The following is a 27,721-nucleotide window of genomic DNA, read 5'->3' on the forward strand; positions in this document are numbered from 1 at the left end:
GAACGAGCCATATAACTGGATCCGTGAATCAAATCGTCCTGCAACAGCTCTTGGTGGCCAGGCCACACTTCGTGTATAGCGATTTTACGACTATGACGAGTGGGGCCTGAAGATGGCAGCAATATAATGCCGAAACTGGTAGCACATAGAAGTTCATAAAACAAATAAATTTCTACAATACATACGGCTGTGGGTAAATTATTGCATCAAGAAGTTCATGCCAGCCGTCGTCCCACGATCCATAATGGATCAACGAAGAAGATATGAGGATGAAGTTGTTGCGACGGCGAGGAAGGACAGGCACGATTATTACAAAATGTAATTTCAATCCGCAAAAATATCCTGTTACAATGCAAGTAGAAAGAGGTGGCTGTCTAAAATTTCAGTGACCTAGTCAGTCGGAAAGTTGATGGTTCATTTTGGCATTCGATTTACTTGAGCCCATGCACGCTGACCTGTATTAACGAGCTGCCATTACTCTTCTCAGTGTATGAACGTCCTCCGAACTTAGTACATCGGGAAGAATTTGCGTCAGACAGAGACCACCTTACAAAGGATCTGGATTATCTAAAATATATTTTTATTGATAATGGATACTCTACATATCAAATTAGCACAGATTTAAGAAGGAAGAAACATGACCACTCACATGATGAAGTGGAGGAAATAAGCTGTCCTAATCCAGGGTGTTCCTTCCATTTTTAGGCACTATTTCATAGAAATTAGGAAGATACTTAAAAAGACATTATGTTGAAATAATCTTCCGACCACCTACAAAGATCTGTGCTGTTTTAGGGTAGATAAATAAAGATCTGGGTTTGTGGATGCGTGGAGTCTGTAGACTATCACGTCGGCGTCATAAAACCTAAATTGGTGACACCACACGAACAATATGAGGAAGAGGCATGTAAGGTCAGGGCTACTCGGCTGTCAAAGTCCGATCGATTGCGAAATGGATACCTCACTGAAACTAAAGAACATTTTATTTGCAACAGTCAGGTGCATCTTCTAGCTACTTCTCTACATATTCGCCGCTCCGACTCAGACGTCCTGTCGTAGCCTTGTACCAACTTTCCAGTATCCTCGTCACACGAGGCAGACCCCTGTTCTTTCAGCAAATTCTGTACGATGGTCTGCAGTTTGTTGTCCAGAGATGAAACTCAGAGGATGTCAAGTCCAGGCTGTATGGTGGGTGATCAAAGACACCCCATCGAAAACGCAGCAAGACTGCCTTCATTCCTCCTGCATTGTGCGGTGGAGCGTCGTCATGAAGAAGGAAATGTATGAGAGTTGCGTTGTGTGGGCTGCACGGAATCAGGCGAAATCTCTTTGTACACATCTAGGCTTCTTTAGGTGCTCACTGTGGCTCAGATTAGAAAAGAGCGTCGTGACGCGATTGACGGGAATACTAGACACTGTCCAACACATCTGTGCAATGTTCATCACGAATCCACTGTGGTTTCCATTCGGCGGCCCAGTGTTCATAATAAACGTATAACCTTCGTATGACTAAATAATACTAAATTTAAAAAGAAGTAGAAAGGAAATTGTGTTGATTAGAAACTATATTAGCATTGTGTGTTGCGTGCTTATACATTTCTGCAGCTCACAGTTGTATCATCTCCGCATCTTTGTTACCTGAAAGAACGACGTCACATTGTAAAAAATGTATGGATGAGCCGCGCGGAGTGGCCGCGCGGTTAGAGGCACCATGCCAAGGATTGCACGGTCCCTCCTACCGGAGGTTCGAGTCCTCCCTCGGGTATGGGTGTGTGTGTTGTTCTCAGTATAAATTAGTTTAAGTGGTGTGTAAGTCTAGGGACCGATGACCTCAGCAGTTGGTTCCTTAGGAATCCAAACACACTCATTTTATATGGATGAGTTTCCATTTAAATATTCTAGGATAATTTAGTCTCTAAATTGCATGAGTTTTCAATCAATTAACTTGCCACGGCTCTGACTGTATAAATACTTTGACAGTGCTTGCAGAACGTCCCAGTCGCGCCAATTTACGCTGAGTTACGTTGCATAGTATTTTATTTCTCTTTTTTAATAATGAAATGCTGGTCTGAAACCGTGGGATTTAATTCTTCCGGTAACATCGTTCAAATGTGGGTAACGTACAAATTTTGTCAGTTGTGAGTAGTTTGATGGTCCGCATACGGAAAGGGAATAATTTCTTGTCTCTTATTTTTCTGGAGCACATTATCAATAAAATAGGAATTATAACCTTGTGAAGCAGATACGATTAAGTAATCGTCGGGAATTATGTTTAAAAGACTTATCCGAATAATGCGTGTAGTTCTGCACACTGCAGTAAAATGTTGCACGCTTTTTAGTTCGTGGGGAACTGAGATCGAATAGGGATTACAATACTGGTGGCTTATGTTTACCGATAAACCCTAAACAAGTGCCTTTTCGATTTTTCCTAGCTAACATAATTTCACTACAATCCTGTACATGAGGACGGCCGCGCGGAATTAGCCGAGCTGTCTTAGGCGCTGCAGTCATGGACTGTGCGGCTGGTCCCGGCGGAGTCCTCCCTCAGACATGGGTGTGTGTATTTGTCCTTAGAATAATTTAGGTTAAGTAGTGTGTAAGCTTAGGGACTGATGACCTTAGCAGTTAAGTCCCATAAGATTTCACACACATTTGAACATTTTTACATGAGGACATAGTTATCTGCAAGCTGAACCGGTTTCCTTTATGTTACAGGCGGCCGTGAAGTCGAATTGGGTTACATCGCAGCTGAAGGCGGCGAGTGGTTGCGTGCTCCAGTGCACGAGCGTCTTGTCAGTGGGGAACACTACGACTTCGGCCACTCCAAAGTGGTGATCCAGCCCAAAGATACAGCGGCCCGATGTTTCACAGTTCGGCAGTGGGTGAACGCCTCTACTTCGGTACTGAGGAGTTGTCAGCACCACCTGTCCAGCCACATCTACGGTGGGATAGAGACAGCCAGACAGGTGTGGCCTATTGAGAACACCGTATACGACCAGTACCCCTACATCACTGACCAGGACCTCCATGCCGGTATTGCTGCGCGATACTGGCTTTTCTCAGACGGGAGATTCGTCTACGTTCAAACTGATGTCCCCCTTTTCATCGACCAGAATACCGAAGAGTCACTGAACAGACTGTGCTTCGTTGCTCAGAATGCGGATCCCTATCCAGAACATCGACAAGACATCCTTATGGACTATGACTTGTGCTTGCTGGACGGTCCGAGGCAGGCCCATGAGTACGCCGTACAGGCCTACCTGGGGAAGCCGACAGCCATCCCAGATGAACGCATGGCCACGGAACCCATCTGGTCAACAATAAATCGTTACCACGCTGATGTTAGCGATCAGAATCTGAGGGCCCTTGCTAACGAGATTATCGCCAATGGATTCAACTACAGCCAGATCGAAATAGACGAGTACTGGGAGGTCTGTTACGGCAGTCTGACGTTTGATCCGAACAAGTTTCCAGACATGAAAGCCCTTACTGACGATCTCCATGCACTGGGATTCCGTGTAACACTCTGGGTGCATCCGTTTATACTCGAAGGGTGTGAGCCGTATTACTCCGAGGCGCTGGCTGCCGGATACTTTGTGTCAAATACCGAGGGAAGCACTCACACTTGGTGGAAGAATAACGCTGGCATTGTCGACTTCACCAACCCTGAAGCAGCCGCCTGGTGGACGGATCGACTGTGGGTGAGTATAGTCGTAAAAAAAAATAAATCTGCTTTTTGTTTCTATTCGATCCACTTTATAAGCTCTTTTCCTTCTGACACCATCTGAAAGCTTTCCTGTCTTCGGTTCTCTTGGAAGCCAATTTGCGTAGCCACGATGAAGAATTTCGTTGTCAAATGCTGCTAATTGTGTCACTGTTCAACCGAAAATGGGTATTATCTTAAATCCGAGATAGGAGATATTTCTGCAAGAAATGTTTCACAGAGAAAATCCATCCAACCGTACTCCAAAGTGTACTTTCAGAATACATATGGTATAGTTTGAAATGTAGATAAGCTCTGTAGGATTAATATTACAATTGTGCGCATTTCGCACAATATTTTGAGGATGCATAACAGCGTATACAAAAAATATTCAAGATATGGTATTATTATGGGTTGTTTTTCTATAATTTTTATTGTGTCTCCTGGGTGTGGTATTGTACACGAATTAATGGCATATAATATCAGTCAACTTATATTGAATAATATCATCTTGTATCTGCGTTAAGTGTATAGAATTTCATGATTTGTGCAATTTCTTGTGTGAAGTGAAAGGTGTTAAGGTGTTAATCAGTTATACTTATGTATCCTTCCGATTTATCAATGTTAGTACTAACTCAATTATTTATATCGCAGCAGATAATCTTGTAACAGTCCCTCGATTATATAGTTCAAATCACGCTATCTAGAATTCCGGCAAGGCTAATTACGATATACAGTCGTGGGATTTCAATTCTTCCTGAAACATCTTTGGAGTTTTGCCAACGTAGTGTGAGTGGTAAAGACATCACATTGCAATGCAGGCGGAGTGATAATCACATCCAGTGAAGCCCAGTTACGATTTTCTGGTGTAGTACTCCTCCCGCTTAAGTGGAGTGCCAGGCTGTAATTTAGATCTTACTCTTAATCACTCAGGCTGTGGAATTAGTCTCTACTTACAGGAGGTTGCAAACTGAATATTTGTGAGGCTGGGGGACTGGACAGAGGTTAAAACACATAATGAAAAAATTATACTTTAAAAGTTCATGTATTAACAATTAGGACACTGAGAAATTACAAACACTGGCTGCGGGCATGCATTGCTTGAAATCAACGGGGAAAGTAGAAAATTTCTGCGGGACCGGAATTCGAACCTGGGCGTCCTGCTTGCTAGACAGATGCTCTGACTGCTTTTTTTATTTTATTTTTTTATTATGAGAACTTTATTGGATCAAATAGCCTCTGAGCCATTGGGTCATGGAAACTGCGCTGGTACTATAGAAGTAGCGCGTGGATGAAGTTCAGAATTTCGATCCGACAGGACGCATTCTAGGGAAGTCCATGCAGTTACAACGACCATTGCGTCCGGATGACAGAGTGGTCAGAGCATGTGCTTAGTAGGCAGGAGACCTAGGTTCGAATTCCCGTCCGACATTAATATTCAACTTTCTCTATTGATTTCGAGCAATGTCCGCTCGCAGCCGGTGTCTGTAACTCTTTTGTGTCTTAATCACTGGATGAAAATGATTTATGTTCTCTCGCACATACCCATGAAAATCAGGACTTAACACATCTCCGAGAAAAACCTTGGCAACTTACTGATACAGCACAGAAGTGACTTCAGAAATTGACTTGCAATACCCTGATAAAAGTAAACAGGAATTTGAAAAGCTACTAAACATGAGCTAATGAGATTGGCGGGCAACGTGCAGTGTCATTAGGGGCTAAATTATACACTACTGGCCATTAAAATTGCTACACCAAGAAGAAATGTTGATGATAAACAGGTATTCATTGGACAAATATATTATACTAGAACTGAAATGTGATTACATTTTCACGCATTTTGCGTGCATAGATCCTGAGAAATCAGTACCTAGAACAACCACCTCTGGCCGTAGTAACGGCCTTGATACGCCTGCGCATTGAGTCAAACAGAGCTTGGATGGCGTGTACAGGTACAGCTGCCCATGCAGCTTCAACAAGATACCACAGTTCATCAAGAGTAGTGACTGGCGTATTGTGACGAGGCAGTGGCTCGGCCACCATTGACCAGAAGTTTTCAATTGGTGAGACATCTGGAGAATGTGCTGGGCAGGGCAGCAGTCGAACATTTTCTGTATCCAGAGAGGCCCGTACAGGACCTGCAACATGCGGTCGTGCATTATCCTGCTGAAATGTAGGTTTTCGCAGGGATCGAATGAAGGGTAGAGCCACGGGTCGTAACACATCTGAAATGTAACGTCCACTGTTCAGAGTGCCGTCAATGCAAACAAGAGGTGATCGAGACGTGTAACCAATGGCACCCCATAACATCACGCCGGGTGATACGCCAGTATGCCGATGACGAAAACACGCTTCCAATGTGCGTTCACAGCGATGTCGCCAAACACGGATGCGACCATCACGATGCTGTAAACAGAACCTGGATTCATCCGAAAAAATTACGTTTTGCCATTCGTGCACCCAGGTTCGTCGTTGAGTACACCATCGCAGGCGCTCCTGTCTGTGATGCAGCGTCAAGGCTAACCGCAGCCATGTTCTCCGAGCAGATAGTCCATGCTACTGCAAACGTCGTCGAACTGTTCGTGCAGATGGTTGTTGTCTTGCAAACGTCCCCATCTGTTGACTCAGGGATTGAGACGTGGCTGCACGATCCGTTACAGCCATGAGGATATGATGCCTGTCATCTCGACTGATAGTGATACGAGGCCATTGGCATATAGCACGGCGTTCCGAATTACCTTCCTGAGCTACCGATTCCATATTCTGCTAACAGTCATTGGATCTCGACCAATGCGAGCAGCAATGTTGCGATACGATAAACCGCAATCGTGATAGGTTGCAATCCGACATTTCTCAAAGTCGGAAACGTGTTGGTACGCATTTCTCCTCCTTACACGAGGCATCACATCAGCGTTTCAGCAGCCAACTCCGGTCAACTGCTGTTTGTGTATGAGAAATCGGTCGGAAACTTTCCTCATTTCAGCACGTTGTAGGTGTCGTTACTGGCGCCAAGCTTGTGTGAATGCTCTGAGAAGCTAATCATTTGCATATCACATCATCTTCTCCCTCTCGGTTAAATTTAGCGTCTGTAGCACGTCATCTTCGTGGTGTAGCTATATTAAAGGCCAGTAGTGTACTTTCTCACCCGCGACACTGTAGGGGAATGACTGCAACCCAAGTAAGGGAGTTCAGAGGCAGCACTGACACCACGGGAGAACGACGAAGGGGATTAGGGCGTGGCTGCGACATGTTCTCACCACATGGCGACTCCGATGACGGTTTGCAGCCCCAGCACTATTAGCTCTCGCAGCTTAAGCTTGTTGGACTCCATCATGATCGTTATCACTCACCCCTGTCCAAATAACTGATCAACAGAACTGCAACGAGACTCAAGGAGGCAAGTAGCAGAAGTCGAATGTCTCGTGCCCACCATGGAAATACTGCCGCTGCTGTACGAAGATGAAGTTGGCCTGATGCAACGGCGGGCATTTTGCGTGTCGTTGAAGAAGAAAGAGCCATTCAGATTTTTAACATATTCTGATTAAAATAGTAACTTCTCTCTCAATGACAGTATCAGAGACTAGATTGCAGGATACCGCTCTTAGTACGCAAGGAATCTGGGTATCATTAATTCCATTCTCTCCGATTTTTCTTTGTATAAATTTATGTCGGTAGTGAAATAATTTTAACATCAAAATTGAAAGAAAGCCAACATGTTATCTACAAAGAAGGGATCCATATTCCGTAGGAGTATGAACATTATTTTAACCAGTATGGCCCTATGCCTTTTTAGTTTATTGCGCGCGGGTGCTCGTGTAATCGACCTGGCGAGCCTGCGGCAGCATCATACCGTGAGGCAATATACATTTTAAGACGAATTATATTCACAGGGATGAACGTGTAATTCTGTGTCATTTGTGGACTCTACATACGGCATAGTTCACCCAGGCAGCGTGTGTCTCTCAATTGATGCATTCATCTGCTAAGCAAATATAAAATTTCATCTTTGGGACATTCTGAGTCAAAGCTGCTCTTTTGACCCCCACACTATCTGTCAAGTAACTATTGTTATCGAGGATTAGGTTAACTTCTTTCCAATTTGAAACATGACCTGTTATTTCGATTTCAGCATTTTATTGTCTCTGACAACTCTATTGTTTACCAGAGAATTGTGATTATTTTTCATATTATAGAAGCAGCCGCTTCTTTGGCTTCTGATGGTTTATGTCATCCCTATTAATACTGTGAGACATGAGTGTTAAGATCTCGCTACGCAAGAGCTTTTGGTTCCTAAATACTGGCAAATTGCCAACTACACCATGGCTGCAAGTCGGCTCAATAAACAGGAACACAGCCCGCTGGTAGAATTCAGGAGGGTTATTGTTTTATGTTAATGTGCCGTTTTCACTTTCCGAAGAAACTTGTGACGACCGAAAAACTTCCATGGCCTCAAGGACATTCCATTTGATGAGAGCTATTGCTCACAGTGCTATACAGGAGGACAATGGAAATATTTCTTTCTGTTATGTTTGTGAATTTCATAGTTTTTCCTAAGTATATTGCAGCCTAGAAATCACTTGACGTAATTCCCTTATCCACAGCAGTTCGGAAGAATCAATGGAGCAGACCTCTCTGTTGGATGACATTATAGTCCGGACTGGATGGCTGCGTATCTTCATGACTTCGTTCGCAAGTTCTCCACAAATTTCGTTGTCGTAATGATGATTCACGGTACATTGTCGACCTGTAATTAACGAAACCAACTGACGGTGAAAGGTTCACGAATCACTACGAGAAACGTGTCAAGTGAACAAGCAGCTTGTCTTCCTGTCCGAACTGGATTCGATTTGTAACCAATGACCTGCATGATGCACAGGTATTACATACAGATGAATCGGGTACATATAAGTTCTCGAATGCCGGTTCAAAGAGAAAACAGAGTTTCTGCGAGAAAACAATCGTCTTTTCTCCAATCGGAACAAGCGCCCAGTCACTGGGGTCATAATTGTCTATATTAATTAAATCCTCACCTTGTTTCGTATCCCTGCGTTTGCTTTGGTCTATTTGTATGTGCCTTCGTGCCTGAACGTCAATTATAATTTTTGTGCGACACTCTGACGTAAAGTGAGCATCAGTTCCAGCTAGACAAGTTCTCTAGCTATACACGGAATCTCACATCAAGGCGGTGTAAGACTGGAAATATGGAAATGAGACAAACCAGTTACAGTACAGCGAAGGACAGCTGATGTATATATTATAAAATTTAGTTCTCATTTTAAACATAAATTGAATTCAGTAGTAGCAAAAGTAAACATCTATTTGTCTAGTTATACGCATATGAGCTTGAACTGGGCTTGTATTAATTTTAAGAAGACGGCTAACCTCTTCTTGAAAATTCCTTCAACAATTGTAGGTTCATGGAAGCTGACATAGAAAATAACACAGATGATGCAGTCCGAAACGTTAAATTCTAAGTACCCAGTCCACACATCATAATTTCAGTTGTCAACAGTTTTACAGCGATAAACTGAACACAGCAATGCATAATCAATCAACTGCTACGGTTTATTGCAAATCGCTCCTGGTCATCTGTTTCTGAATGCTTGAATACTTGTTTTGCAACAACTATCTCACTGAGGTTTACGGCACATTCTTTAATAGTGCTGCATACCTCTGCAGGAATTTAAATACATAGTATATTATTCAGCATTTGTTGCACAACGGTATATTACGTATTACATAATTTTAGTTGGAATTACATAGTAACTCAAAACGAATTGATCAATAATTTAATGTAGGCTCTAATGTAAGGATGTCGAACATTTCCTTTAATGACACTTGCCTGTCACACTTGACCACTCTTATCTGATCTTATGTATTACTTCATTCATTGTGATGGTGAACTTGTTCTACAGCTGTTTCGTTTCACCATTTCTTTCATTTACACTAACTGTTTAATTCCGAATTGTTTTCAGGCGCTCCGCAATGAGACAGGAATCGATTCGTTCGAATTCGACGCTGGTCAGACGAATTACTTGCCTCAGCTGCCCAACATACAACCCGTGGAACGGAACCCGGTGCGCTACAGCGACGAGTTCGCGAGAGCCGCCTCCCAGTTCGGTCCCCTGGTCGAGATACAGACCGGAGTGGAGAGCCAGCGCCTGCCCAACTTCTTCCTGATGGACGTCGTGGACAGCAAGTGGGGCACGGCCGGCGGTGTGGGGACGCTGCTGCCGAAGCTGCTGGAGCTCAGCATCGTGGGCCACCCCTTCGTGATGCCGGAGATGGTGGGTGGTGCGACGTACGCTCTTCCGACCAAAGAGATGTACATTCGCTGGCTGCAAGCCACAATCTTCATGCCGGCCGTCAAGTTCTCCTACACGCCGTGGGATTTCGACAATGAGGTGCGTTCATTCCTGACGCCACACTTATTGATCTGTTTCTGTAACCTATTTCACCCAGGTGTTCAGCATAGCAGGTTGAAGCACACATGCAGTTAGAGCACTCCATGTGAAGCAACACTTGTCTTACTACTAAGTATCAGCCATGCGCTGCCTGACAAACTGAAGCACTCAAAACGGGAGGAGGAAACGTATGATATTTTATTGCAAGTGATTGTCAATCGAGTCACCTTCACACATATTTTGGCAATATGAGCCCACTTATCAATATGAAATTGCTCTACCTCTGGCCTGGATGCATGTCCTGATTCAGACAGGAAGACTATCACAGCGCTGTTGTATCCCCTTCTCAGACAATCCGACCTACAACTGTTGTAAATGGTCCTTTTTAACCTGGGTACTGACACTGGGACGGTATTGACGCCTGAACTGGTCTCATTCATACATGTATCGTAGAGAGATTTAGCCAACTTGTTGATCACAAGAGTAGCTCAACCTCACGCACGTACACTACTGGCCATTAAAATTGCTACACCAAGAAGAAATGCAGACGCTAAACAGGTATTCATTGGACAAATATATTATACTAGAACTGACATGTGATTACATTTTCACGCAATTTGGGCGCATAGACCCTGAGAAATCAGTCCCAGAACAACCACCTCTGGCTGTAATAACGGCCTTGATAGGCCTGGGCATTGAGTCAGAGGTTGGATGGCGTGTACAGGTACAGCTGCCCATGCAGTTTCAGCACGATACCACAGTTCATCAGAGTAGTGACTGGCGTATTGTCACGAGCCATTTGCTCTGCCACCATTGCCCAGACGTTTTCAATTGGTAAGAGATCTGGAGAATGTGCTGGCCAGGGCACAACATTTTCTGTATCCAGAAAGGCCCGTACAGGACCTGCAACATGCGGTCGTGCATTATCCTACTGGAATGGACGGTTTCACAGGGATCGAATGAAGGGTAGAGCCACAGTTCGTAACACATCTGAAATGTAACGTCCACGTTCAATTTGCAGTCAATGCGAACAAGATGTGACCGAGACGCGTAACCAATGGCACCCCATACCATCACGTCGTGTGATACGCCCGTATGGCGATGACGAATACACGCTTCCAATCTGCGTTCACCGCAATGTCGGCAAACACGGATGCGACCTTCATGATGCTGTAAACAGAACCTGGATTCATACGAAAAAATGACGTTTTGCCATTCGTGCACCCAGGTTCGTCGTTGAGTACACCATCGCAGGCGCTCCTGTCTGTGATGCAGCGTCAAGGGTAACCGCAGCCACGGTCTCCCAGCTGATAGTCCATGCTGCTGCAAACGTCGTCGAACTGTTCGTCCAGATTGTTGTTGTCTTGCAAACGTCCCCATCTGTTGACTCAGGGATCGAGACGTGGCTGCACGATCCGTTACAGCCATACGGATAAGATGCCTATCATATAGACCGCTAGTGATACGGGCCGTTGGGATCCAGTACGGCGTTCAGTCATTGGATATCGACGAACGCCAGCAGCAATGTCGCGATAGGATAAACAGCAATCGCGATAGGCTACAATCCGACCTTTCTCAAAGTCGGAAACGTTATGGTACGCATTTCTCCTCCTTAGACGAGGCATCACAACAACGTTTCACCAGGCAACGCCGGTGAACTGCTGTTTGTGTATGAGAAATCGGTTGGAAACTTTCCTCATGTCAGCACGTTGTAGGTGTCGCCATCGGCGCCAGCCTTGTGTGAATGCTCTGAAAAGCTAATCATTTGCATATCACAGCATCTGCCTCCTGTCAGTTACATTTCGCGTCTGTAGCAAGTCATCTTCGTGGTGTAGCAATTTTAATGGCCAGTTGTGTAAATGGTCCTTTGTGACCTGTGTACTGATACTGGGACGGAATTGACGCCTGATTTGGTCTCATTCATCATATATCGTAACTCGTTGATCACAGGAGTACCTCAACATCACGCACGTAATTCATATAGACACGTTCCATGTGTGGACGAGTGTTGTATAGAAGAAAATGGCCCCATGATACTGTCATATCGGAAATTTGACTGGAGTGCGAAGGGTGTCCATGACGTAGCGCTGTGCAGTTAGAGTTCCCTCACTTACTGCAAACCGTGAGCCGAAGTTACATCCGATGGCCTCTACAGCATCACGCCAGGAGTAACACCGTTTTGTCTTTCCAAACACTCGAAGAATGGAACCACACTGGCCCATTCCGGCGGGCAATGGTCATCTACGGTACTGCAGAACCGTGATCCATGGCTGAACACAACGCGGCGCTATTCATCAGCATTCCAGTCTTCGCAGTCGCTACACCACTCCAAACGCAGCTGTCTGCAGTGCTGTTAGTGACAGTCCACGCATATGGTGGTAGTTTCGTAGTTCAGTGTGCTGCTAGACTCCAAGTAACAGGGCGCAATGACACAGCATATCGCAGGAAGTTAATAAAAATAGTTCAAATGGCTCTATGGGACTTAACATCTGTGGTCATCAGTCCCCTAGAACTTAGAACTACTTGAACCTAACTAACCTAAGGACATCACACAACACCCAGCCATCACGAGGCAGAGAAAATCCCTGACCCCGCCGGGAATCGAACCCGGGAACCCGGGCGTGGGAAGCGAGAACGCTACCGCACGACCACGAGATGCGGGCAGGAAGTTAATAATTGGCCCTCCGATGGCAGGCGCAAATGTCCAGGGGTTACGTTGTGCTTAGTGAACAATAAGTCGATCGTCCCTCCAGGTGGAACAGACGTGGTTGTCTGGTAGCTTCACGACGACCATGGCTGCCCTCACGTTCGCATTCTGTCCTTCTTCTGGCTACAGTCACATTCGAATGCCCCACAAATCCCGTATCTCCTCGGCTTATATCTCCCATGTTTTTTTTTTGTTTTTAATTCTTTTATATACGCTTTTAGCGTGTGGTTAATTTGGCCTATATGAACAGCTACTCGTCTGCATTCAACTTCTTCTTTCTTCTAGTAGACAAAGGGAACTGCTTGTCTGGATCCAAAGTCCAATAAGGAACCTTAACAAGCAGTTTTGTACTCTCAGCTATCAATGTCTTATACGCAGGAGCACTGCGCCTCCAACGGCGACATACCCACGTCGCAAAGGCATGTGTATTAACGAGCCTCTGCAATGCCTTTGCGACGTGGGTACCGTCGCCGTTGGCGGCGCAGTGCTCCTGTGTACAAGTCATTGAGAACAATAGACATTGACTTGGTTGGACAATTTAATAAGCAGCAACTAATGGGTGGTCTGAATGTTTTTCGTGGACTACGAATGCAGTTCACCTGTGATGTTTCTGCTGTGTTTGGAGGAGCCAGCCAGCCAAATGGAGACCCATAATGTCGCTCCTTCCAGAATTTATCATTCGTTGATAAGACTGTCTCATACTAGTGCGCTGCGTGTGCTTCGTAGTGATTACTAAACGTCTGACGCTATTCACGCCACTCTGCCAAACCAAGTAACCAACGAAACACGAACAACGCTAACGGACTCTGTCGGCTAAGCGCAGATACTGAAATTCTGACCTTTTACATAACAGCCGGTGGTGAGCACCTGTAGAACTGCGCTGACATCCGACCACGACTTCTAGGCACCTCACTTTTGTTACTAGGCTGTGTAGATTAGCTAAACTAAAAGAAGTACTAGGCTGAGTGTTCCAGAATACCACACAGTATGGACTACTGACACTATTGCCGACACAAAAGAAAATCCAGTGCATTTACAATGAATTTGAGTGCGGAATATTGTACATTGAGAGTCAGGTGGAGGCTCTTGCCTGATCGAAAATCGGAGAAACATGGGTAGAGGTGACCTCCATACATTCGGAGTAGAACTGTGGACACAGGTATTAATTCTGTTGCGGAGGTTCTTTGATGTGATCCCCTCAGGGGCATGACGATGTTCTACAGTGACATAACTGATTCTAGATACTCTTCTAACTACACCTCTACTACAGTCGCAGCTACTGGAAGGCACGGGTTTAAATGTTTCAAATGGCTCTGAGCACTATGGGACTTAACTTCTGAGGTCATCAGTCCCCTAGAACTTAGAACTACTTAAACCTAACTAACCTAATGACATCACACACATCCATGCCCGAGGCAGGATTCGAACCTGCGACCGTAGCGGTCGCGCGGTTCCAGATTGTAGCGCCAAGAACCGCTCGGCCACTACGGCCGGCGGCACGGGTTTACAATGTCGGTATAGGCCACACCGTAATGAGACAGGGACTGTAAGCAGTTAGTTCCGTTAACTGAGGAAACACGCGATGATAGAATACCAAATTATGAAACTGTTACGACTATTCGTGGCTAAACATTGTTCTGAAACATTTTCAGGTAGCTGAAATTACGAGTAATGTAAGCAAACAAACATTATTAAATACATTTTATCTAAAACATAATAAAATTAAAATGTTTCAAAGAAAAGTCAATAATTAAGAAACCAAAACCAAGTTGGGATAATTTGCTTAATTGACCATCATATGATAACAGGAATACTGATGATAACGGGTTATCAACTGTGAGTTCGTTATTGCAATGCATCATATATGGAATAGTCTTGTGTTTTGAATATTGGTTACTTGAAGGAGACATTACAAAATCATATCATGACAAACGTTGGCCACGCGGGATTAGCCGAGCGGTCTCAGGCGCTGTAGTCATGGACTGTGCGGCTGATCCCGGCGGAGGTTCGAGTCCTCCCTCGGGCATGGTTGTGTGTGTTTCTCCTTAGGATAATTTGGATTAAGGATTGTGTAAGCTTAGGGACTGATGACCTTAGCAGTTAGGTCCAATAAGGTTTCACACACGTTTTTTTAAAAAGTTGTAGCAGTAAGTGTAAATATGTCAATCGAAGTTTAATGCATGCATACAAGAAATACCTTGTCATCATTAACAGTCACTTCCGTTGAAAGCTGGACCACCAGTATAGAATGAATTGATTCACGGGTATCACAAGAAAGTACGTTTTTGTCTGGCATGAAAAGGCTGCTTCAAAAAAAAGTTTACAACAAGAAAGGAGATGCAGTTGTCCCATGTTACAGAAAATAGTGTTCAAAAATGAGGAAGCCAGGATTATATCTCCAAAAGTAATTATTCCATGAATACGAGTTAAAAGAATAATGGAAATGATGAAAAGGGACACTGAGCACACAATGAGGGACAGGATCCAGAAGGAGTGTCGTTGTGGGTTTCCTTTTCACTGGCTAGCACTATCCATATTTGTGGGGCATTCGAGGCCAATATAACGGTTAATGGGCATGATTATTTGAAACATGGTAACAGAAATATAATAATGATTTTGACAACATAAGAGAACAACAGATAAAGCTTAGTAATAAAGGTATGACTCACTTGTAATATATTTAGCGTTAATTTTTGTTCTTGACAGGATATTACGAAAATTGAAAATATTTCACGAAGAGAAACATAAAACTTTACCTATTTTACTGTCATGAGAAAAAATCTACTGCAACCCAAGTTGGCCAATCTCTAATAGCGTGGGTGAAGTGTGAAACTGAACATCTCCTTACATTGTATGTGATACACTTCCCACGAAGAGTAGTGGTTTAAACCATGAAAATCAAGGACGTTTCATATTGGTTGCCAGAGTGATGGTTCTAATAAGGGAACCTCCCCATCGCACCCCCCTCAGATTTAGTTATAAGTTGGCACAGTGGATAGGCCTTGAAAAACTGAACACAGATCAAACGAGAAAACAGGGAGAAGTTGTGTGAACTATCAAAAAATAAGCAAAATATACAAACTGAGTAGTCCATGCGCAAGATAGGCAACACCAAGGCTAATGTTTCCTCAGGAGCGCCGTGGTCCCGTGGTTAGCGTGAGCAGCTGCGGAACAAGAGGTCCTTGGTTTAAGTCCCCCTTGGAGCGAAAAGTTTACTTTCTTTATTTTCCCAAAGTTATGATCTGTCCGTTCGTTCATTGACGTCTCTGTTCACTGTAATAAGTTTAGTGTCTGTGTTTTGCGACCGCACCGCAAAACCGTGCCATTAGTAGACGAAAGGACGTGCCTCTCCAATGGGAACCGAAAACATTTGATCGCAAGGTCATAGGTCAACCGTTTCCTCCACAGGAAAACACGTCTGATATATTCTATACGACACTGGTGACGGCATGTGCGTCACAGGAATATGTTGTCCACCCATCTAACTTGTACAATTGGCGAATGGGTAAATAGATTCTTCTACTCTGCCCGATTTAGGTTTTCTTGTGGATGTGATAATCACTCCCAAGAAAGTGATGAAAGCATAAGATTATTGATTGGCGACTCCATGGAGTGTCCTGTGCACCACGACCATATAATGGGTATACTTGGAAAGAGAGACAGCATTGGTCGTATTTTTTTGTTTTATTAAACGCAAAATCGATTTTCGGTCACTTAGTGACCATCTTCAGTGCTGTAATATATAATTTAAATTGGTAGGCACTGGTGTCAATAAGCTTACAGCGATCGCTGGAAGCTTGTTGACTCCAGTGCCTACCAATTTAAATTATATATTACAGCGATCGCTGGAAGCTTGTTGACTCCAGTGCCTACCAATTTAAATTATATATTACAGCACTGAAGATGGTCACTAAGTGACCGAAAATCGATTTTGCGTTTAATAAAACAAAAAAATAGGACCAATGCCTGTCCCTCCTTCTAAGAAAACATAAGAGTTTGTCACATAAATTGAAAATAAAAGATTAAAATTTTCACATGAGGGAAGATTTGAATCAAGGACCTCTCGTTCCGCAGCTGCTCACGCTAACTACGGGACCACGGCGCTCCTGAGGTAACTTTAGCCTTGGTCTTGCCTATGTTGCGCATGGACTACTCAGTTTGTATATTTTGCTTATTTTTTCATAGTTCCACACAACTTCTTCCTGTTTTCTCGATTGATCTGTGTTCAGTTTTTCAAGGCCTATTCACTGTGCCAACTTATAACTAAATCTGAGGGGGGTGCGATGGTGAGGTTCCCTCGTAAGTAAGAAATCATCAGCCAACGTATCTAACGAACACTATTTCTGGTAATCTGTCAATACACATTTGACAGTACGTGCTTATGAACATTTAGCAAATATCATTAATTAATGAACCTTTGTGCGCAATCAAGGATTAGCGGTAATTTTGGTGAAGAAGCTCACAAAAAGCTGAACAGGTCATGGGAGATAACTCAACCTAAATTTACGGTCACATCTTTAAGTGAGTTTCGCGTAGACTTGAGTCTCCCAACACCAGGGTGTCAACGGTATGACATGTAAATATCGTTGGCTAACATTTCAGGTACATCTTTTTCCTATTGTGACAGTTCACAATGCTCGTTTCTCTGTTCACCGGCTGGGAATAAGGAGACCGTATTTCTTGAAGTGGTGAAGTGATGCTAACATTTTGTGCTGCAGATTATGTCAGCTAGACATTATTTTCTAATACATATAAGACAATAAAATAGAAATGGGACTGTTGACATACAGTGTTCTGGATATGACTCTCAGACCGTAAGTCTCATTCGACTACGGTTAGCTCCAGTACGAGGCAACCTTAGGTACGGCCGGCTATTCAAAGTAATCTGCTCCGTGACCACAAACTCAACCATGCCTTGGACTCATTGCTTCAGCTCTTTCTGGGTAGTGGCCTATTTAGGGATTGTAACTGGGAAGAAAAACTTGCCTTTGGTCTTCGTCGCTGTTTCCTGTGCACTATCGCTGTGAATCGCAATTAGCTGTGACACAGTAATCAAGGAAACGTTGCCCAATTTCAGTTGTGGAAACCACAGTTTAGAGTGATAGTTCCATCGCATTCACATTGTTTTCCACGTAGAGAAGTAAGAGAGTCGATTCTGCCAATGAGCAGCCTTTAGCAGGGCTGGCGACTTACGAGAGCTGTGATTGCAGACGCTGGAGATCTGCCGCGACCTGTTGTCGCTGCGCGCGCAGTACGCGCCGCGCATCGTGGGGTTGATGCAGAAGGCGGTGGAGGACGGCACGCCGGTCAACCTGCCCATCTGGTGGATCTCCCCCAACGACGACACGGCGCAGACCGTCGACTCAGGTATCGATTAATGCTTCCCTTTACGCCTTTTTACATGAACTTAGCCTCTCTTTCAATCTCGGTTCCCACTACAGTGTTCTTTCCTCTGATTTCCCCATCTACATACTGCCTTTGAACTCATCTGCAGTTTGTCAGTGTTTGTACGTCACGGCGTTTGTTAGACCATCGATCAAATGTCACACCAGACCTCTTTCTTAAAATTTTGTATTTGTGGGGATCCACAGCCTCCAGATGTTTAATAAATGTAACCAAGGTCTGTAGTAGGCTGTTATGGGATTTTTATTTCATCGTGTAATTACCTGATTTTGACTACTTGTCATTGTCAAGCACTCCAAAATTTGTGCTGTCTTTGACAATTACATATTGTAGAAATTAACTAATCGCACAATTATATATAAATCACATTACAGCCTACTACGGACTACGTTTACGTTTATTAAAGGCTTCTTTCTTCTAGCACAAGATGGCTTCATACAGTGTTGAATTATTGTGTGCAATACATTTGTGACATTCGTTTCTCAAGAATATCACTACTGCCTAGGAAGGAATAAATGTAGTCACTTTAATAACCGGTATTTATCGTCTTCTTAATCATGGTTCTCCTCTTCTTTATTTACAGCTCTAACGCTCTTATTTCAACAGCACTGCAGATATTTTCTTTCTCAACAAAGTACAATCGTCTCTATTTCACTACATAATCTCTATTTCACTACATAATACGGTAATCTTCTCAGAATAATTTTCTGTATAATAAACAAGACTACAGAATGATTTTCCACAAAGTATACCAATTAACTTCAGCTGTCAGTTAATGGTCTACCTTCGTCACAACAGCTATCTCTTTTACATATTTTTCTGCAGCTAACTCTCGCCAATACCCGCTCTCCTGCCACATTTTTCCATCCTTTTCTCAAAAAGCTCACAATTCAGCTTTTGTTATTTCTTAGCAACTATCATCACCATCGTTTTGTCTCCTTCCATTTCATTATCATATCAGTTTGCGTGATACTAAACACAGCTTCATACAAGTTGAATTCATCATTATTATTGATATTCTTAATACTCTTAATGATAATAATAATAATAATAATAATAATAATGAAAATTACCATCATTATTTTCTGTTATTATTCGTGTCAGTGAACATAACTATTCTCCTAATACTTTATAAGATGTATATAACTGAATGATCGAGCAGCATTGAAATTCAGACAATTTTTGTGTTCCTAGACTGATTTAATAGACATTCTTAAAGCCCTAATGTAGTCAAGCTAAACAAAACATAAATAAAAATTAAAAATCTAAATGAAAAACGTCACAAATATGTTATAATTTCTTCGTCTTAAATATATATTTATGTTTCAAGCATCCCCTTATATGCCTATTATAGGAGTTCTACAATTTTTTATTACCTACATTTTAGGAAGTTCCTGTTGTGTTGCTGGATGTGGTATTAGTTTGATGAAAATACATGCTTTCATAGTTTTGCATGGAGTCACACAATTGGTATTATAGTTTAACTATGTCTTCATCAGTGCCTCTTGTTCTTCTTCTATTTTTACATGATTTAATAATGACATTTGTAACGCAGAGCTTAGAAGCATTTTCTCTAATTAAATAGCTAAGTAAGTTAGAGTAACATTTTTAAAAGAAGCAAAGACTCTGTTGCAGAACACATTGTAGTATTTTATCATCACAACTGTTATATTTAGTACAACTTTCCTGTCAGCATATCGCATATACATTCTGAATCCCCTAATCCTGCTTCCATTTATCATCCCTTTGTTTTCCAAATTATTAATTCTATTATGCACTGTGATACATATAATCATTCTAGTTCATAAAATGCAACCTCCTTTAACATACTCTCAAAATCATTTCTCTGATGCATATTCTTATATTGTGGTTGTTTGTTTCTCTAAGGGTGCATGGTGACAACTTTATGTTATATACTGGGTGTCCCATTTATCTTGACCACCCCAAGTAACTGTTAGTCCAAACGCAAACTATAAAATATTTCAAGCAAATGTTCTTTAGCCGTGAGATGGTCATCAATCAGCATGACTGCCTTCGTTGTAGCTTTGTTTTTTATAAAGATATGAACAGCGGTATGACTTTCTTAAATGGCACCTTGTATTTTTTATTCGGTAATTCATTTCCTCTCCTAATGACCTGTTCAAAAATGTATCACAGTGTACCATTCCCTGAAACAAAACGTTATTAATTACGTAACACAGCATTGACGTTGACACTCCCAGCGATTACTGCAGGTACTCAGAGTAATGGAACACATCCACGTGCTGACGTTGACAGAGGATAGATGTAAACATAAGTAAAATGCCCACCCGTCATTCCGTCAACCATCGTTAGAAGCAGAGTTGTGTGAGTAGAATGTACTCCAACTAAGAGAAGGTAGAAATGCTACTCATCTATGGGGAATGTAAGTTAGCAGAACAGTAATTGCAATACTATTTTCTTATGTATGGTAACATTTAGTACAGTAGTTTGGTCCTTTTAAATACTATTGTGTAGACTAGGCATACATAAAGGCTATCCTTCCTACAAATAGCATCGACATAACGTTTCCTTTATTGTCGTTGTTTTTGTTGAAGGTAGGCGAAATGCTACGCAGGCAGCAGTACTGTTCAAAGAGATGTTCTGACAAGAACCCACCTTATCGACGAATGTTTTATCGTCTTGTTGCGACGCTTCAGGAAACGGGAAGTTTCAACCCTCGACAACGCAATTGTCGTAGCAAGCGTACAGACGAAGCTGCCGAAGTTACTGTTCTCTCTTTCGTTGCTATGAATCCACATGTGAGCACACGACAGCTTGAATACGGGATTGGCATTCCAAAAACCGGTGTACATCGTATTCTTAGACGTCACTGGTTCCATCCTTATTATGTACACCTACATCAAGAACTGCATGGGAATGATTTCCATAATCGTGTACAGTTTTGTCAGTGGGCACAGCAGCAAATCCTCGCCAACCCGAACTTCTTCTAAAATGTTCTATTTACCGATGAATGTTCCTTCTCAAACAAAGGACAGGTAAGTGCAAGGAACAGCATTATTGGTACAGGGACAGGCTTAGACAGGTGGAACATCAGCGTCAATGGAGAGTTAACGTCCAGTGCGGGATGCTTGGTACAACAATTATTGGCCCTTATTTCATCAATGGAGGTCTAAACGGCCCAGCGTATGCCAAGTTCTTCAGACGAATTCTTCCTCCTCTTCTGGGCGAAGTGCTGCTAGAAACCAGAGTGCTTATGTGTTATCAACACGATGGATGTCCAGTACATAGCGCCTTGCGTGCACGTCGTGTTCTGAAGCGAAGGTATACTGCCAGATTGATTGGTCGAGGAGGAAAGTTACATGACCTGCTAGGTCGCCTGATTCAAATCCTCTTTGGGGATGCATTGAGGACGTCTATCGAGGTATTCCAAGAACTGCAGATCTCATGCAGGAACGTATCGTGCTTGCTTATAATTCTCTTCAGCAGGCAACACAGGAAGCAGTAAATAATTCTTTCATTCGACGAATGCGCTAGTGTATCAGTGCCCAGGGTCACCACTTTCAGCTCATTTGAATGTTCTACTCCTCGTCAATGGTACGGGAGACTCAAAGTCAATTTTGTGCTATGTTTTTACTTGGTTTTCATTTGTTTTCTGACAACTCCAGAAAGTGGAAGAGTTTGTGATCCCAGGCTCAAAGTCAATGTTGTGTTATGTAATTAATAACGTTGTGTTTCAGTGAATGGTACACTGTGATACGTTTTTGAATATGTCTTTAGGAGAGGAAATTAATTACCGAATAAAAAAAACAGGGTGCCACTTTAAAAGGTCATACCACTGTTCATATCTTTGTAAAAAACAAAGCTACAACGGGGACAATCATGCTGACTGATGTCTCACTGATGGCTAAAGGACATTTGCTTGAAAAATTTTGTAATTTGCTTCTGGATAAACGTGTGTGTGATTAATTAACTTAAAATACAAAATTGTTGTTTACGTAAATCAAATTATGTGTATCAACGTATTCGATCTTGTGCAGAGACTGTGAGACATCGGTAACTTCAAAATGCGTATCATAGAAAATGTTGGCAAGTAAGTTGAGCAATAATCTTGAAGCAGGCTGTGCAGGATTAGATCAAGGAATCTATATCCTGCTAAAGTTACTGCATGACTGCGAATAAGAAGTGGTAATAAAACTGGAGACAATTTCTAAAATAGAATCTAAAATAGTAACTTCAAACAAACGAAAAGTGCAATAAAGCAAAAACAATTAAAAAGAGCGTTATTGAAGGGTGCAGATAATTTGACCGGTTTGATGAAGTTTCCATAAGTGTCTATAATGTTATACAAAAATCAACTTGTAGTGCACGAAAATATAGATTATGATGAGGAAAGGGCTTCACTTTTGAAGCAATAGCTTCAGAAGATCTATGTTTAAGTTCTGAAGAGAGTGGATAACTGAATACAATTGTGTCGCAACCGTAATGTTAAATGTCAGTGGATGATTATGATGATACGAAAGGCCATTAAATATAGGACTTTCAATACGGCCTTTTGAGCTCTGCATGACAATCAGGTGCTGCCAATAAGTTGATATTTTACTTATTCCTGTAACTGATACTGCAAAGTTTATAACAGAAGTTTAACTATTTACACTGCTGTCTGTTCCTAATTTGTTAACTGCATGTTATCTGCAGGTACCATTCATGGTGTCACCATTGTGATAAATACGTGTGTAATTACTGATTTATAGGCATGAAATACAAACCAGAAGGTGTTACATATTCTGTTAAGCATATCTGGTCTGTTATGATGTATTGCCATTATGTGTGCCAGAGTCACCAACTTTTTTCTTCTTTTAAATCATACAATCCCCATCATCACCATCACCATTATCATCATCCCCAGCCAGTGGACATTTACTACTGAATAAAGCAGTCTCCTAGACTCTTGCTCACATTACAGCCTTCAGATATAGCACACTGTCAAGTCGCCTCTTATTCTTTCTCTGTTTAATTAGGTTGTCAGTTTGTTCTTACCTCACTTCTTCCAGTCTAGCAAAGAATCCTTACTAGGTCTACCATACGCTCTCCTTGCTGTATGTCACGTAATGCTTAATTCCATTTTCAGTGCAGTCATCAGTATTTCTACAGCACTCTGCTCCGTGGTCCTTTCGTTCCTTTCCCTGTGCCTTGCAGTAGTTTAGTATATGTATCGTCCTGTATCTCACTTCAGAACTCTCGGCTTTGAATGTTTTTGTATGAAAAGTAAATATTTTACTGATGTGGGTCCAGAGATCTAAGACTCACTTTCTGCAAATTCTTCTGTTCTCAGACATAAGGGCAGGTTAATTTTGAAAATTCTGTTTAGTTTATCAAAAGCTCTCCACAGAATTTTCGGCTTTCAGCATACGTCTTTGCTCTCTGTCCAGTCACTTTCTTTGCGTGCTCCAAATCTCAAAGAACGGCAACTGCATCTGTGGATAAATTCTTATTTTGTAATGTTTTCTTTTGGATATGCTAATTACATGTATTAATTTAGTGAATGTTAACCACCTGTCACGTCCTGGTAGCATAAAAAAGAATAATTGAAAATGGAAGGATATTTTAATCCAGTAAAGGATAGGCATTGTAGCAGAACACTCCCACACAAAAGATTTATGGTGGTTGTAGAGTATAGACTCTATTGGAACTGAAATACTGTGTTAATCTCACTGTAATCTATTTTCAAATCTGCTATCAAACCTGCTGCAATAAGCTCTTTGCTCTGTTGTTTAAAATTTTTTGTTAGAGTCACAAAGTACAACGTTATCAGCTAAATGAAGCTGATTCACGTTTGTTCCACTGATAAGTATTAGATGTTATGACATATGTGGTGGTTTGTGCACACATTCTGCTAGATGTAGCTGTCACTCCATACCACGTAACACACTGACTGTGCTCTTCACAGAGTTCCTGCTTGGCGAGGACGTTCTGGTGGCGCCGGTGTTGGAGGAGGGCGCAGTCAGTCGCGACATCTACCTGCCCAGCGGCTACTGGAGGGACGAAGCGGACCCGGAGCACCCCACCATACGGGGGCCCCAGTGGCTGTATGACTACTCAGCTCCTCTCAACACGCTGCCGTATTTCAGCAGGAACGCCACAGCATGAATTCCATGGGCAGAACAAGAAAATGCCCCACACAGCACTAATAAAATACAAATCTAGTTCTAGTCGTGAAAAGTACTGAACTACAGTAGTTTGCTTCACGATACATATTAAAGAACGTATTTAATATCATTTCTTCCACATATTCGCTTAAATTCCCTTCCTTCCACAATTTTATATTTTTTATTGTTGCAAATTTTACAACTTTGTGTTTGCCATCTATTGTTGGCATTTAAATTTAAATGCAGAAAACTCGTAGCGAAATACATTTAATGTCAGTGAAGGCACAGTTGCATCATAAGTACTGGCCCACTATTAACATGCACTGGCATGGACACGCTTACCTGTGAATGCATGCAGAAAATGACTTATTTCGAGAGCATTTTTGAAACGAAGAACTGCAAGTATGTAAAATGTATTACAATTTCAGCATTTATCAGAACAAATGAACGTTAGTAACTCAGTCCTTACCACGACGTTTTCCTCATTCATTCCATAGAATCTTAATTATAAACATATCGCAGTATACATGAAGATACACTTGTAATGACAACGATCAGAGAACATGGTTAGTTTACATTACAGTATACACAGTCTTACAACCAAAGTGAGAACTTCAAAGTGCAGGAAGAAAAAACATGAAAGTTCATGCACTGGTAGGGTATGTGGTGTTGTATCAGTAATTACAAAATTGAGTCACATTAACAAAACACTATGATAACAAGGAAATAGCAGTACAAATGATATGCTGGACTAACTCAGAATAAGCTACATATTACAGATGACAGCTAACGAAGCAGCCCGATTTCATTACATTAACGCTGAGAAGAGATAATGCAACTGAACTGCTGTTATGATATGGCAACAGAGATAAATATTTTGTTTGTTATTCCATGTAATATTATAATGGTGGCAGATGAGAGGGCTCCATCCCATGTGTTCCTTCAAATTATTACTGGATTATCATATTAAACGGCATGTCAATCATTATGCTCAAAAGGCTAAATTATAAATCATATATTAACATATTTGTGTCTACCCATTGTTACCACACGTCATTGTAGCAGCACAAATACTGGAGCGATATGCTGTGATCCACCATTATTACGGAATAAAAGAAGTTTACAAAGACCATTACTCATGAAAGCCTCCGTAAGGAAACAGCAATGTGGATCACAAGACCGCAGTGCTAATTGTACATGTATAGAAATAAAGTCATGTGTAGAAATTAAGTCCACATATGGACTGGACATCGCACATAACGTGAAGTACACTGATCGGATCATTAAAAACAAATTTTTACACAATAATATGAGACATATCGACATATAACAGTAGCAGTTACCACACTCACGCTAGTTGATGCGTCATTTGTAATTATTGCAGACAGGTAGTGCTGTCCTCATGGTGCCTCGAGAGTGAAAGAGGTCGCAGTGGAGGAAAGCAAGGGTGCCTCCCTAGTCGTCTGACATTGTTGGCCGTGTGTCATTCCAATGGTGAATACCAAAAGCCATCCAGGATTCTCAGCCACCGTCTGACCAGAGACTGAGTACCATTTCCCCACTTCACTGCAAAATGCCTCACAACACAACATATATTCCTTCGTATATACAAGAAAAAGTATTCGAATAGAATATCCATATGACAAATACATTAACAGTAACCTATATACAAAATCCTTTTCCTTTTTTCTCTCATGGTACGACATAACCAAGGCAAACCCATATCGTCCCATTGTGAAGTTATAGTTTTAGAGAAACTTCTCAGTGATGTTTTTAGTCACTAGTTGTGCATGGAAAACATCTTACATTTGTTTTGGTGAACGCTCACTTAGGACAAGTAAAGGCCAGAGAATCTTATTACATCATCACCACAGCACAACTTTCATGCAACTCATCAAAAACGCAAAGAAAAGCCAACTGAAGAATTTTTATTGCTTCATTAGGCATGGTCCCCATCGACGCACTATCAGGTCGTCTTTTTCCCACAAGCACCACATCAAGATATTATTATACATTTCACTACCAAGTGCGCAAACTAATTGTTGGCTGCTAATTACCCAATATCTTTTTGACTCTACTGCGTATACAAATACCCACATAACTGATCTATACTGCTTCACAGACGACAAAGCACAACAGAAACAAAAGAAACTGCAATACTGAATACAGACAAAAATTCACTCTACTGAAAATCACTCCACACGACCCATAGACTTCTTCTTAACCATTGATCTATTGTACCTGATACTCTCGTAAATTTGAAATTGTAAACATAGTAACTATATATTCTCTCCTGGACTTCCAGAACCTTCAATCCTTAGCCCTTAACCAACTTGTCCTGAATCTCTACACTACTTCATGTAACCACCACTCCCAACAGCTCCTATCTCTCTTCAAAGTCCTCCACCTCTCAAACCCTTGCTTGGAGAACACACTGAGGAACATCATCCTAGAAGCCAGCTGCAAACTTGAGTTCCATGCCACACACCACCTGAAAAAACTATCCACAGTGCTAGTGCAACACCTAAGAGGTGGGGTCCCTCTCCCTATCCCTCACAAACACCAACCACAACAGAACCTTCAACAAACCCCCCTCATAGCCAACAAACCTAGCCCAGCCACCCTACTCAATCTCCCCATCCCAGCACATACCCCACACAGACCAAATCGCAACTATAACCACAGTCAAATGCCACATATCACCAGTCCCAATTCAGTCCTAAACCTCTCATCCAGATCCCTCTCTCCTCCAGAGACAACTGTTCTATCAAAAGGCTTAACCTTTAGCCCCACACCTAAATTCAACCACACTGCCCTGGTTAAAGATCTCCTCTCATTCACCCAGAACCTGAACTGGAAATATCACTTCACTACCCAAACACAGCACCCAAGTACTAGACCCAGTGTTGAACCCTGTCTAGAACAGTTCCGACTGCCTTCTCAAAGGGATCCTCCTCCCCTTCCCCAAAACAATCCCTTCCAGACATTTCAGGAATTCCTCACATCCAGTGTTGCCTCCCAGTCCTTCTTGAAGAACATCCCAACAACCCCCAACATCACCCCAGCTGAATCCCATGCCATTAAGGAGCTGAAAATAGACCGCTCTATTGTCATCCTCCTGGCGGATAAAGGCTCCACAACTGTCGTACTTGACCATGTGGAGTATGTGGCAGAAGGACTACGTCAACTCTCTGACACCTCAACCTACAAAGCTGTTACCCAGGATCCCATTCCCTCCATCCAGACTGAGCTGCAAAAAATCCTAAAAATCGAAGGTCCCTCACAAGGCCTCACAACGGCTTCCATAGACTTACTCATTCCACCTGAGCCACGTACCCCTACCTTCTACCTATTACCCAAAATCCACAAAGAG

The 27,721-nt window shown here is 42.3% G+C and overlaps 2 protein-coding genes across 2 annotated transcripts in view; both read left to right on the forward strand.

Annotated features, from left to right (window-relative positions):
- Positions 1 to 3,559, forward strand: part of LOC126413192 (myogenesis-regulating glycosidase-like) — a 41,989-nt gene extending 38,430 nt beyond the window's left edge. The window contains exons 3-4 of the mRNA XM_050083088.1: positions 2,716 to 3,466; positions 3,553 to 3,559. Of these exons, the coding sequence (XP_049939045.1) occupies positions 2,716 to 3,466; positions 3,553 to 3,559 (758 nt within the window). The remainder of the gene's footprint in view (positions 1 to 2,715; positions 3,467 to 3,552) is intronic.
- A 6,326-nt stretch (positions 3,560 to 9,885) lies between these two features.
- LOC126413193 (myogenesis-regulating glycosidase-like) lies at positions 9,886 to 24,349 on the forward strand. The gene is made up of 3 exons (XM_050083089.1): positions 9,886 to 10,110; positions 18,028 to 18,184; positions 24,150 to 24,349. Exons 1-3 carry the CDS (start codon positions 9,886 to 9,888, stop codon positions 24,347 to 24,349), a joined length of 582 nt encoding a protein of 193 aa, XP_049939046.1.
- Positions 24,350 to 27,721: the final 3,372 nt, after the last annotated feature.

This window comes from Schistocerca serialis, chromosome 7, assembly GCF_023864345.2.
Source record: "Schistocerca serialis cubense isolate TAMUIC-IGC-003099 chromosome 7, iqSchSeri2.2, whole genome shotgun sequence".
Taxonomy (NCBI): domain Eukaryota; kingdom Metazoa; phylum Arthropoda; class Insecta; order Orthoptera; family Acrididae; genus Schistocerca; species Schistocerca serialis.